At 41.4% G+C, this 13,902-nt stretch overlaps 1 protein-coding gene across 2 annotated transcripts in view; it reads left to right on the top strand.

The window, feature by feature from the left end:
• The first annotated feature begins 3,504 nt into the window (after window positions 1-3,504).
• The window catches only part of RNF168 (ring finger protein 168), a 42,161-nt gene continuing 31,763 nt past the window's right edge, over window positions 3,505-13,902 (top strand). Inside the window, exons 1-2 of one of the 2 annotated variants that reach the window (XM_029214148.1) lie at window positions 3,505-4,043; window positions 4,132-4,468. In XM_029214148.1, the coding sequence (XP_029069981.1) occupies window positions 4,168-4,468 (301 nt within the window). In that variant the 5' untranslated portion in view covers window positions 3,505-4,043; window positions 4,132-4,167. The remainder of the gene's footprint in view (window positions 4,044-4,131; window positions 4,469-13,902) is intronic. The other variant, XM_029214147.1, reaches the window with a different exon arrangement.

Genomic DNA, 13,902 nt, shown 5'->3' with positions numbered 1-13,902 from the left:
GTCTTTTCAATGTTAATCTATTTGTACTTTTTGAATTTTGAACCATGTGAATGTATGTACTAAAAGCAATAAATAAATAAAACATCTAATATATTTTGTATGTTGATGTGCATTTTCTCTCTAGTACAGTTCCATAGTTACTTGTACTAGAAAGGGAATTCTCACACACTGACCATATATTTATAATTTTTTTTTTTTATTTATAATTTTTTAAAAAATTTATTTATTTGGCTGTGCCAGGTCTCAGTTGTGGCATGCGGGACCTTCGTTGCCACGTGTGGGATCTTTAGTTGTGGCATGCGAACTCTTAGTTGCGGCATGTGGGATCTAGTTCCCTGACCAGGGATCGAACTCATGCCCCCTGCACTGGGAGCGTGGAGTCTTAGCCACTGGACCACCAGGCAAGTCCTATTTATAATTTTTTTTTTTCTCCCGTTGCGGAGCACAGGCTCCAGACGCGCAGGCTCAGCGGCCATGGCTCATGGGCCCAGCCGCTCCACGGCATGTGGGATCTTCCCGGACCGGGGCACAAACCCGTGTCCCCTGCATCGGCAGGTGGACCCTCAACCACTGCGCCACCAGGGAAGCCCTATAATATTTTTTGAATAAATGCCATGCACTAGGTAGTGTGAATAACAGAAACATTTTAAAATGTGGATCCTGCCCTACAGGTAAAAGTTAAACACTGATGCTTTATTTGGGAGGTACAAATTCAGGACAACCAGAATGAGTAACACTTTGGAAGGCTGTTATGTAGAGAAGGATGAGAAGTAATACAAGATGATGTGTTACCTTGCTGGCTCCTCCTTGACAACAGGTTGCTTGCTAGATCCATGCACTCAGTCTTGTCCTTCTCCAGACACATTGTTTAGAGACACCATGCCAAATAAAAAAAAAGAGAGAGAGAGAAACCATGTGTTGGAAGTGTTACTGAACCAAACTTGGTCTGTTTGCCCACCATGCAGCAAAGCCAACCTACTGAAATGGGGGTGTGTTGAAGGAAAGTGCAGCGTTTATTGCAGGGCACCAAGCAAAGAGAACGGGCAGCTAGTGCTGGAAAGATGACAGGAACTCCTCTGTGACTTCCAGAGAAGGGTTTTAAAGGCACCTTTTGATGTGAGGGTTGCAGCTCACGGATTTTTTTGATTGGTTGATTGTGAGGTAACAGGGTGATGTTTCCGGAATCTTAATCATCAACCGATTTCTACAAGTTTAGGGTCTAGTGCTTGTGATCAGCATGTAGTCACCATCCTCCACCTGGGTGGGGTGAGCCTTAATTTCTTCAGAACTCAAAAGATATACATCAGATCGTGTACATCCCTTGAGAAGGAACTAGGAGTGTTTTATCACTGAAGTATTGTTTAACCTATTATTAATTTTTCTACTTGGCTGCTTTTCCTTTGTTTCTGCATTTCCTCCCTTCCCTAATTTGTAACTGCTTGAGTCTGCTCTTTGGAACTCAGGGAAGGGCTAGGAAACAAAAGCCTTTGTTTCCTACAAGAAACAGGAAACATGGAGGGGCCTTTGTAGCCGGAAGGGCCCTGCAGGGTCCTGCTTGGTTTCAATCCCCCCTTTTCTTTGATACTCCTCAATCCTACTGGAACAAAAAAGGGAATAAAGTTTTCTACAGAGAGGTTAATCATAAACTTGGCAGGGAAACTCGATTTTAGAGGGGCTTGGTTTCAATAGGAAGAAGGAAGGAAAATTTCTCTGTTGTGCTCACAAAGTCTACTGTTTTCAATTGGTCAAAATTGGCTCTGTGGGGAGTGACCCCCTCATACTTCCAGGATGCATCATCTAAGCCCTCCTAGCAGCCACTGGGAAGCCAGTGACTGCATTGTTCAGCGCAGTGTTTCACAGGATCCCAGAAGTGGCAGGAGAAGCCAGAGATTCCAGTAATGCAACTGGTCAGCCCCAGGCAGAGGAAAGGACTGTGGGTCCGCAAAGTAAACGAGGCCAGGGAAATCTGAGGAAGCACATAAAATGTATCCATTACACAAGACACAGGTACCGGAAAATAGAAATCAAAATGCAAGAGTTAAAATAAGATTACAAAAAACCCCATAATCACTAGGCAATATACAAATGAGTGAGTTCAGAGGAGGGGTATCATTGTGTGGTGGAGAAATATCTCCTAGAGGAAGTGCCTTGAACGAGGCAAAGCCATGAAGCAACTCATTTAGGATGAACTGAGATTTCAAGCAATGGCCCCAAAACACAAGATTTGTATGACAGTGAATAGATCATAACTGAATGTTTAAAAGAATAATAGGAGATTCCACAGGAAAAGGAGGTTGGGATCACATTAGGGAGCCTGGAATTAAGGGATTGATACTATGGACAACTGGATGACAACCAGTTTTTTGAACTCGAGTTAAAAAAAACGAAACTTCCAAAGCTCTCTAGAAAGGATCCACACCTCCTAGTTTTGCCTTCATCTGTAAACCACTCATCTCCAGCACCTAAATGACCTCAGCAAACCTAAAAGACCTTAATGACTATTTACATGCACAGTGACTTTCTTTCCTCTTCGTCCACAGCTATTTAGCATTTCCTCAGAAAACTCAGACCTGTTTTTTTTCCAAAAATTTTAAAATTGAGGTAAAACACACATAAAATTCACCACCCTAACCATTTAAAAAATTTTTTTATTATTTTTTTTAAGACTAGTCAAGTGCAGTAGTGAGAACCACCTTAACCATTCTTACGTGTACAGTTCAGCAGTATTAAATATTTACATTCATAAAATTGTGCAACCATCACCACCATCCGTCTCCAGAACCTGTAAAACTGAAACTCTATATCCATTAAATAATAACTCTACTTTGTCTCTATGAAGCTTGGTTCTTAAGTACTAGAGATCACAGTCTTTATATAATCCCCACCGTTTTCTTAGCCAAAATCTACTTTTTCATACAACTCAATTCAGTAGGATCAGTTGTCAGTAAAAGAACTCAATACCAAAGTAGAAAAACTTATTCCAAAAGCATAAAAAGATGAAATATTTTCCTTTTGACTTCCTTTGTAATTCTGACTGCTCTAGACTGAAATTTAACAATAAAGTAGTTAAGCCCAAGATCGTGGCAGCAGCACCAAAGTTTGTTTCCCAAGTGCCTGTTAAACTGCAGCAAGTTTGTGGATTCTCTGACCACAGCCTTTCTCGGAGATGCTTTTCCAAGAACTTTGGAAAGCGACCTAAGAGGCTTAGTTACAAATTAACGAAAACAGAAGTGTATTCTGTAGAGTACTGAGGAAAGAATTTTTTAAATTACTATTCGGTTTTTAGTTTGTTTTGAGGTTTCCCATTTTCAGCCCAGAGACTAACCTTGCGACACTTCCGGGCTTCCGCAGCCTCCGGGAGCAAGAATCACGCGGGAAAAGTGGAGCCGCAGGGGTTGCGACGCAAGGGGAGGGCCCTCTCCCGGGGGCGGGGCGGGCGGCGCGCGCAGGCCCGGAAGTCCCTCCCGGCCAAATGTTAGCCGTCTCTGCTCTTGGTCGGTTCTCTAAGGTGGGAGGGGCCGTTTTGGCGGGCAGTTGTGACGTCACTAGCCCTTGTCGGTTTGCTACAGCACTGCGGCCAAGATGAGGCTTTCTGGCTAACCGAAGAAAGGCGAGGGGTGGGCTCAGAGCCCCGGGAAGTGCTCGCTTGCGGCCCCACAGCAGCGGTAAGACTGGAGTCCCGCTCCAGCAGAGGCCGGCGTCCGGGCGGAAGCAGCGTTCTTTCTCGAGCGGTGGCCTGGTGGTTGCGCGCCTAGGCGGCCTCGGGCTTGGCTGCCTGGAACTAAGAGAGCATCCTCACCTGGTAAGAGGGAGGAGGGGAACTTGGTGCGAGCCTCCTGCGGCGCCAAAGAGCCAAAGCCCACCGTTCTCCTTGCCGCAGCGGTTGTTAACGCCTGGGAGCAGCCAAGGTTCATTTGTTTTCTTTCCGGATGTTTGTCTTAAACATGGGCAAATACACCGCCTTCCAGGGTCGTACTGTTTACCTTGCCAGCAGAACATCTTTTTACTTCAAGACGTTTGATACTCCCAATCTCTGAATTCTGGTAGGCTGCTGAGCATAATATTTAAACACAAAACTGTTAGTTTGCTTTTTCCTTACTTGGGCTGGAAATACGATTCTTTCTCTTTCAGGTGTTGATGTTGAATATGCCTTATTAGCATATTAAAATGGCTGTACCCAAAGACGCCATCCCTTCCTTGTTGGAATGCCAGTGCCAGATCTGTGTGGAAATCCTAATTGAGCCTGTGACACTCCCTTGTAACCACACGCTCTGTAAACCATGCTTCCAATCGACTGTTGAAAAGGCGAATTTGTGCTGTCCCTTCTGTCGCCGCCGGGTCTCTTCGTGGACTCGGTACCATACCCGAACAAATTCTCTTGTCAATACGGAACTGTGGGAGATAATTCAAAAACACTATACAGAGGAGTGCAAGCTTAGAGCCTCTGGGCAAGAATCAGAGGAAATTGGTGAGTAAAACCCAACGCGTTTGTTATCTAAAATCAAAAATCCTTTTAAAAGCCAATCACCGGGCTTCCCTGGTGGCGCAGTGGTTGAGAGTCCGCCTGCCGATGCAGGGGACACGGGTTCATGCCCCGGTCCGGGAAGATCCCACATGCCGCGGAGCGGCTGGGCCCGTGAGCCATGGCCACTGAGCCTGCGCGTCCGGAGCCTGTGCTCCGCAACGGGAGAGGCCACAACAGTGAGAGGCCCACGTATCCCCCCCAAAAAAAAAAAAAAAAAAAAAGCCAATCACCACTAATCCATTTTTTTAAATTAATTATTTGTTGGCTGCGTTGAGTCTTCGTGTGGGCTGTCTCTAGTTACCGCGAGCGGGGGCTGCTCTGTGTTGGGGTGCACGGGCTTCTCATTGCAGTGGCTTCTCGTTGCGGAGCCCGGGCTCTAGGCGCACGGGCTTCAATAGTTGCGGCACGCCGGCTCTAGAGCGCAGACTCAGTAGTTGTGGTGCGTGGCCTTCGTTGCTCCGCGGCATGTGGGATCTTGCGGACCAGGGGTCGAAAGGGATCGAACCCGTGTCCCCTGCATTGACAGGCAGATTCTTAATCACTGCGCCACCAGGGAAGCCCCTAATCCATTTTTTTAAAGAATAAAACAGAAAGCCCGGTTAGTGTTTGTCTAAATTTTTTAGGGTTTGGGTTTTATGGGTCCCAAAATGTTGATTAAGGTCAGTGGCACGATTTTGTTCATTGTCACAGCGCAGGCTGTATTCAGTTGATATTTGCTGGATTAAAAATGAAAAGAAAAAACCTAGAACAAAAGAATTGCCTGCTAGAGTCTTAAGTCATGTGAAAAGTTACATAGTCACAGATGAGCAATAGTGTAGTATAGCAACAGCAGAAGTAAGGAAACTACTGGATTCTTGTGTTAATATCTTTTTCACTTTAAATTACTTTCTCTAACTTACTTGCCGTGCATCGCCATTCATTTAATTCTTCAGCTTGCAAGTGTTACAGTATCCAAGCTCTCTCTGCTCCCTGGCGACAGGCCAATAAATCAGAGACGAGGTGTTGAGGAAAGGAATACGAGTTGGCAGACCAAGAAGATAGCCAACTAAAGTCTCAAAATAACCATCTTACCGGGTTTGGATGCCAGTTTCTTTTATAGCACAGAGAGGGGGAGGAGATGAGGAAGTAAAGTAAAAAAGCCATAAATTTTGCAAATATCCCAGATGTTTCCTTGAGCAAAGGCACTTTGGTTTAACATTCAGGCAGAGAGGCAGGGTTCCCCCAGGCAAGCCATTATGTGTAGACAGTATCCTTTTAGTGAACAAAAGCAACAGGAAGCAAAGGTTAAAGTAAAAAACAGATCCTACATCTAGTCTGATTTGCCTCTTCCCTGTTACACTGGGAGCCTAAAATAGCTTTCTGTGGCCAGTTCCATCTAGTTCATCCATTTTTATTCATAGCTCTCCACAGTATGTACTATTCATTATGCTCCAAACTGAACACTGGACTCTAGCAGCCTGATCACTCACGTGATCAATAAGTCATGTGGTGTTTCATGTTTAGGCTTTGAATGTGGTGCTTATGCTCTGGTCTACTTGCCTTATTTTGGAATTCTTTTTATTGTGGTAAATAAAATTTGCCATTTTAACCATTTTTAAGTGTACAGTTCAGTGTTGTTAATTACATTCACAGTGTTTTGCAGCCATCACCACTGTGTTTCCAAAACTTTTTCATTACCCCAGACAGACTCTTCAACCATTAAGCAATGACTCTTCCGCTCCCCTCCCCCTTTCCGGAGTTTCTAATCTCTATGAATTTGCTTGTTCTAGGTTTTTCATATAAGTGTGTTCATTCAGTATGTGATCTGTTGTGTCTGGCTTCTTTCACTTAGCATAATGCTTCCAAAGTTCATACGAGAGGTTATATCAGTACTTCTTTCCTTTTTAGGGCTGAATAATTTTATGGATATATTATATTTTTTTCACTCATCCATTGATGGACATTTGGGTAGTTTTCATCTTTTGGCTGTTTGAACAGTGCTGATATGAATATTCATGTACAAGTATTTGTTTGAATATGTTTTCATTTCTTTTGTGTATATATCTAGGAGTGGACTTGCTGGATCATATGGTGATTCTATGTTTAGCTTTTTGAGAAACTGCCAAACTTTTCCACAGGTTTGCATCGTTTTACATTCCCACCACAATGTGTAATGGTTCCAATTTCTGCACATCCTAACCAACACTTGTTATTTTCTGGGGTTTTTTTTTGTTTTTCTTTTAATTTTTTTACAGCCATCCTAGGAGGTGTTAAGTGGTAGCTTAGTGTGTTTTTTAAATTGTGGTAAAGTATACATAACAAAATTTACCATTTTAACCATTTTTAGGTGTGCAGTCCAAGGTATTAAGTACATTCACATAGGTGTGCAACGATCACCACCATCCCTTTCCAGAAATTTTTCATCTTCCCAAACTGAAACTGCATACCCATTAAACAACAATTCCCCAATTCCCTCTTCCTCCAGCCCGTGGCAACCACCAGTGTTACTTCCTGCCTCTATGAATTTGACTACTTTGGGTACCTCATATAAGTAGAATCATAGTAGCTGTTTGTGCTTTTGTATGTGGCTTCTTTCTTCCTTTCCTTTCCTTTCCTTTCCTTTCCTTTCCTTTTCTTCCCTTTTCTTCCCTCCCCTCCCCTCCCCTCCCCTCCCTTCCCCTCCCCTCCCCTCCCCTCCCCTGCCCTTCTCTCCTCTCCTGTCCTCTCTCTTTTTTCCAGGAGGGCAATTGGGCAATTTTTTTAAAAATTGAAGTATAATTGACTTACAGTATTGGTTTCAGGGGTACAGCAGTGATTCGATATTTTTATACACTACAAAATGATCACCACCTTCTTTCACTTAGCATAATGTCAGAGTTCATCCATGTTGTAGCATGGGTCGGAATTTCATTCCTTTTTATGGCTAAATAATATTTCATTGTATGTATTTACCATGCTTTGTTTATGCATTCATCTGTCAATGGATCTTTGGGTTACTTCCATTTTGGCTTCCACCTTTTGGCTATTGTGAATAATGCTGCTATGAACATTGGTGTACAAGTGTCTGTATCCCTGCTTTCAACTCTTTTGGGTATGTACCCAGAAAGGAACTGCTGGATCACATGGTAATTCTATGTTTAATTTTTTGAGGAACTGCTATACTCTTTCCATAGCAGCTGTACAATCTTAAACACTCCCACTAGCAATGTGCAAGGGTTCCTTTTTAGGATATCTTGGTCAGCATTTGTTACTTTATGGTTTTGTTTTGTTTGTTTGATACAGCCATCCTAGTGGGTGAGAGATGCTATCCCATTATGGTTTTGATTTGCATTTCCCGAATGACTAATGATATTGAGCATCTTTTCATGCGCTTATTGGCCATTGCATATCTTCTTTGGAAAGATGTTTATTTAGGTCCTTTGCTCATTTTTTAATCGGGTATTTGTTTTTTTGTTATTGAGTTGTTAGTATTCCTAATATATTCTGGAGTTAACCCTTATCAGATATGATTTGCAAATATTTTCTCATTTCATAGGTTGCCATTTCACTTTATTGATTGTGTCCTTTGATGGACAGAAGTATTTAAGTTTGATGTAGCCCGTTTGTCTGTTTTTACTTTTGTTACTTGTGCTTTTGGTGTCATATCCAAGAAATCATTGCTAAATCCCATGTCATGAAGCTTTTCCCCTGTTTTCTTCAGGAGCTTTATATGTAGTTTTAGGTGGCCTTTCAGTAAGTATGACTAAAAAGTGGTGATGGGCAATTAACTGTCATTGTATAGAAGTGTCTTGTGTAAAATGTTTGAGGTTAAGATGGTAAAGATAATAATGTAAGTGGTGGACAGTTACAATTTGTGGCTGCACAACATCTTACGTTTTGATAGTTTCCTACCTCAGGGTTCTGTCTTCTCCACAAAATTACAGGATTCATACTTCCCATCGCCTAGGGTCAGGCATGTGACCTAAGACCTGGATTTAGAAGTAAACAATATGAATATGTAGCATTGAGCAGGAAGACTGACCTGCAAGCCTGGTGACAGAGAAACCCACTTCTTCAGGGGCAGCACTGCTTGGACTTTTGGAATCCAGGTCTGAGCAGAAATGGTATTTTTGCTAGAACAACTCTCATGGTGTAAGTGGGCATTATTGCTGGTTACATACCTTTAGGACCTGGGTCTCAGGCCCACCCAAAGGTTATTTCTATATTTGATTTCTATAATATGCTATTACTAGGCAGACCTGTTTGATAATTGATAGCAAGATTAGTTGCAAGTAGGAGACCTTCAAAGATGTGGGAATCTCACATTGGTTGTAGCAACTGTTTGGGTTTGATGGCAGTGAGGATAAAATTAGTTACAGAGGATGTGACTTTAGCAGTCCAATATTACCTAGAATAAAGTGTCCACTTAAGGAGAGGCTATGGGTGCTTGCCATGGGTTTGTATAGAATTCTTTTTTCCCCCCCTCCATTACTCAGAAATTTTACTTAAGTAGAATTCTTTCTTAAGGCATTAAAAAACCCAGGAAGTTTCTGTGATTTCCCTAAGAGAGTTTTCTCATCTTTTACAGTCATAGGCTGATACTGTCAAAAACCAGAGCCTGAGCTTGTGAGTTGATGAATTACAACATAAATTGAGTTTAAAATCTCACTAGATCTCTTATAAAAGTTAAGGGACTTAGTAGGGAAAAGAGTGGGACCATAAAATTGGACAGTGACATAGGGCTGATTTGGGTGACTAGTACCTCAGACCCCACTTCTGAACTAAATTCTCTCACTGTTACAAATTTTGATCAACTATGTGCAAGAGACACAGCAACAAATAATGGCTTAAACAAGGAAGACGTCTTTTCTCAGCAAGAAGTTCAGAGGCAAGCAGTCTAGGACTTGACTCATGTGGATGTCATCAAAGAGCCAGGTTCCTCCCCGTTTTTCCCCCCCTCCATCCTTAGTATTGGCTTGTGTCCTCATGGTCACAGTACAAATGCTGTGCTCCCGTATTCCAGCATGGACATGGAGGGAAGGGGGTGGCGTCTCTGTTACAAAGGTAAAACAGCCACAGATAAGGGTTCTGCTTGTTTTAGCTGGACACACTTTCTTGTACACAGTTGAGGTTCTTTTAATAAGGAAGCAAAGAAGACTGGGTGTGAAATAGGAAACTAACAGAGTTCATCATAATGTCATTCTTTAAAATCAGCCTTCATGATACACAGTGTTATTATCTATAGTCAGTCCAAGCCATTGTGTGTCACGTGAGCACATCTGTTTGCTTTTCTGTGAGTGCTATGTGTTTATTTTTAAAAATTTTATAGCTTTATTGAAGTGTAATTAATGTGCAGTAACTGAGTGTATTTAAAATTTGCAATTTGACAAGTTTTGATATGAGCATCTTTTCATGCGCTTTTTTGCTGTCTGTCTCTTTTGGTAAAGAGTCTGTTCAGATCTCAGGCTCATTTTTTTCTTATTGGGTTGTATATCCTTTTTTTTACCCCACCCCACCCCCACCCCCTGTGCTGTGCAGTATGTGGGATCTTAGTTCCCAGACCAGGGATTGAACCTGCGCCCCTTCATTGGAATCGCAGAGTCTTAACCACTGGACTGCCATGGAAGTCCCTAAGTTTTTAACCCATTTTGAGTTAATTTTTGTATATGGTGTGAGGGAAGGGTCCAACCTCATTCTTTTACATGTGGATATCCAGTTTTCCTGGTGCCATTTGTTGATAAGACAGTTATTTTAAAGTTTTTGTTTAGTAAGTCTGATGTCTAGACTTCCTTAGGGATGGTTTCTGTTCCTTTGAATTGTCCAAATGTTCTTGTTTCTTAGTATGCCTTGTGGTTGGTTTTTTTGGAGAAAATTGAACATTTGAATATTACAATGTGGTAACTCTGGGAATCAGATTCTTCCCTTTCCCTGGGGTTTACCATTTTTTTGATTGTTGAAGGCTATAATAGGCCATTTGTTACTGAGTTTCCCAAACTATTTTTGCAAAGACTATGTTCCTTAATGTGTGTGGTCACCGAGTCTTTGTCTTAGTTTGTGTTCGGTTAGTGTTTTGACAGATTTCTTTGAATGTCAGGAGCCGAAAAAAACAAGAAAAAGAAACAAAACAAAGAAGCACTTCTCTGTCTTGGCACATTGGCTTGGTGCCAAGGCTGCCCTTCAACTCTTAGCCAGCCTTGAATTGAGCCTGGGATCAGCCCAAGGTGAAAGCTTAGGGTCTGCTCAGATGTTTTCTGAGCGTGTATCTTGCCCTGGGTCTGCTCATTTCCCTCCAGAACCAGGAACAAGTGTCCCAATCTGAGAACGTGGGTTTCCCTCTTAAAGACTGCCAGTATGCTGAGGAGGGTGTGGGGCAAGAACAAGTAAAGTGTCCCCAAAATTTTCCTACTGCTTTTTTTTTTTTTTTTTTGCAGTACGCGGGCCTCTCACTGTTGCTACCTCTCCCATTGCGGAGCACAGGCTCGGGACGCATAGGCTCAGCGGCCATGGCTCACGGGCCCAGCCGCTCCGCGGCATGTGGGATCTTCCCGGACCGGGGCATGAACCCGTGTCCCCTGCATTGGCAGGCGGACTCTCAACCACTGCGTCACCAGGGAAGCCCCCTACTGCTTTTGAGATTGGCTTTTTCTTTTTCTTCTTTTTTAAACATTTAATGTTATAATTCACATTTACCCGGCTTTAGAAGAATAAGAAAGATACAACACTAGGATCTCCATAGAGATATGTCTTAGACAAACCACTAAAAAACCCCATTGGAAACAGCAAGACATTATCTTTTGAAGTTTTCTTTTTTATTTTATTTATTTTTTATGCAGCAGGTTCTTATTATCTATTTTATACATATTAACTTATATATGTCAATCCCAATCGCCCAATTCATCCCATCACCACCACCCACTGTTCCACTTTTCCCCCCCTTGGTGTCCATATGTTTGTTCTCTACATCTGTGTCTCTATCTCTGCCCTGCAAACTGGTTCATCTGTACCATTTTTCTAGGTTCCACATATATGTGTTAATATACTATATTTGTTTTTCTGTTTCTGAGTTACTTCACTCTGTATGACAGTCTCTAGATCCATCCATGTCTCTACAAATGACCCAAATTCGTTCCTTTTTATGGCTGAGTAATATTCCATTGTATATATGTACCACATCTTCTTTATCCATTTGTCTGTCGAAGGGCATCTAGGTTGCTTCCATGTCTTGGCTATTGTAAATAATGCTGCAATGAACATTGGGGTGCATGTGTCTTTTTGAATTATGGTTTGCTCTGAGTATATGCCCAATTAGTGGGATTGCTGGGTCATATGGTACTTCTATTAGTTTTTTAAGGAACCTCTGTACTGTTCTCTATAGTGGCTGTATCATTTACATTCCTATCAACGGTGCAAAAGGGTTCCCTTTTCTCCACACCCTTTCCAGCATTTGCTGTTTGTAGATTTTCTGATGATGCCCATTCTGACTGTTGTGAGATGATACCTTATTGTAGTTTTGATTTGCATTTCTCTAATAATTAGTGATGTTGAGCAGCTTTTCACGTGCCTCTTGGCCATCTGTATGTCTTCTTTGGAGAAATGTCTATTTACGTCTTCTGCCCATTTTTGGATTGAGTTGTTTGTTTTTTTAATATTGAGCTGCTTGAGCTGTTTATGTATTTTGGAGTTTAATCCTTTGTCCATTGATTCGTTTGCAAATATTTTCTCCCATTCTGAGGGTTGTCTTTTCATCTTGTTTATGGTTTCCTTTGCTGTGCAAAAGCTTTGAAGTTTCATTAGGTCCCATTTGTTTATTTTTGCTTTTATTTCCATTACTCTAGGAGGTGGATGAAAAAAGATCTTGCTGTGATTTATGTCAAAGAGTGTTCTTCCTATGTTTTCCTCTAAGAGTTTTATAGTGTCCAGTCTTAAATTTAGATCTCTAGTCCATTTTGAGTTCATTTTTGTGTATGGTGTTAGGGAGTGTTCTGATTTCATTCTTTTACATGTAGCTGTCCAGTTTTGCCAGCACCACTTTTTGAAGAGACTGTCTTTTCTCCATTGTATATCCTTGCCTCCTTTATCATAGATTAGTTGACCATAGGTGTGTGGGTTTATCTCTAGGCTTTCTATCTTGTTCCATTGATCTATGTTTCTGTTTTTGTGCCAGTACCATATTGTTTTGATTACTGAAGCTTTGTAGTATAGTCTGAAGTCAGGGAGTCTGATTCCTCCAGCTCATTTTTTTTCCCTCAAGACTGCTTTGACTATTCAGGGTCTTTTGTGTCTCCATACAAATTTTAAGATTTTTTTGCTCTAGTTCTGTAAAAACGGCCACTGGTAATTTGATACAGATTGCACTGAATCTGTAGATTGCTTTGGGTAGTATAGTCATTTTCACAATATTGATTCTTCCAGTGCAAGAACATGGTATATCTCTCCATCTGTTGGTATCATCTTTAATTTCTTTCATCAGTGTCTTATAGTTTTCTGCATATAGGTCTTTTGTCTCCCTAGGTAGGTTTATTCCTAGGTATTCTTTTTGTTCCAGTGGTAAATAGGAGTGTTTCCTTAATTTCTCTTTCAGAGTTTTCATCATTAGTATATAGGAATGCAAGAGATTTCTGTGCATTAATTTTGTATCTTGCAACTTTACCACATTCGGTGATTAGCTCTAGTAGTTTACTGGTGGCATCTTTAGGATTCTCAATGTATAGTATCATGTCATCTGCAAACTGACAGTTTTACTTCTTCTTTTCCAATTTGTATTCCTTTTATTTCTTTTTCTTCTCTGATTGCCATGGCTAGGACTTCCAAAACTATGTTGAATAATAGTGGTGAGAGTGGACATCCTTGTCTCGTTCCTGATGTTAGAGGAAATGCTTTCAGTTTTTCACCATTGAGAATGATGTTTGCTGTGGTTTTGCCGTATATGGCCTTTCTTATGTTGAGGTAGGTTCCCTCTATGCCCACTTTCTGGAGAGTTTTTATCATAAATGGGTGTTGAATTTTGTCAAAAGCTTTCTCTGCAGCTATTGAGATGATCATATGGTTTTTCTTCTTCAATTTGTTAATACAGTATATCACTTTGATTAATTTGCATATATTGAAGAATCCTTGCATCCCTGGGATAAATCCCACTTGATCATGGTGTATGTTCCTTTTAATGTGTTGTTGGATTCTGTTTGCTTGTATTTTGTTGAGGATTTTTGCATCTATATTCATGAGTGATATTGGTCTGTAATTTTCTTTTTTTGTAGTATATTTGTCTGGTTTTGGTATCAGGGTGATGGTCGCCTTATAGAATGAGTTTGGGAGTGTTCCTGCCTCTGCAATATTATGGAAGAGTTTGAGAAGGATGGGTGTTAGCTCTTCTCTAAATGTTTGATAGAATTCACCTGTGAAGCCATCTGGTCCTGGGCTTT

Source organism: Monodon monoceros, unplaced genomic scaffold, assembly GCF_005190385.1.
Source record: "Monodon monoceros isolate NGI ecotype Baffin Bay Population unplaced genomic scaffold, NGI_Narwhal_1 Super_Scaffold_11, whole genome shotgun sequence".
In the NCBI taxonomy this organism is placed as follows: domain Eukaryota; kingdom Metazoa; phylum Chordata; class Mammalia; order Artiodactyla; family Monodontidae; genus Monodon; species Monodon monoceros.
The sequence above is the reverse complement of the archived record's forward strand: the minus strand, read 5'-3'. Positions and strand labels throughout refer to the sequence as shown.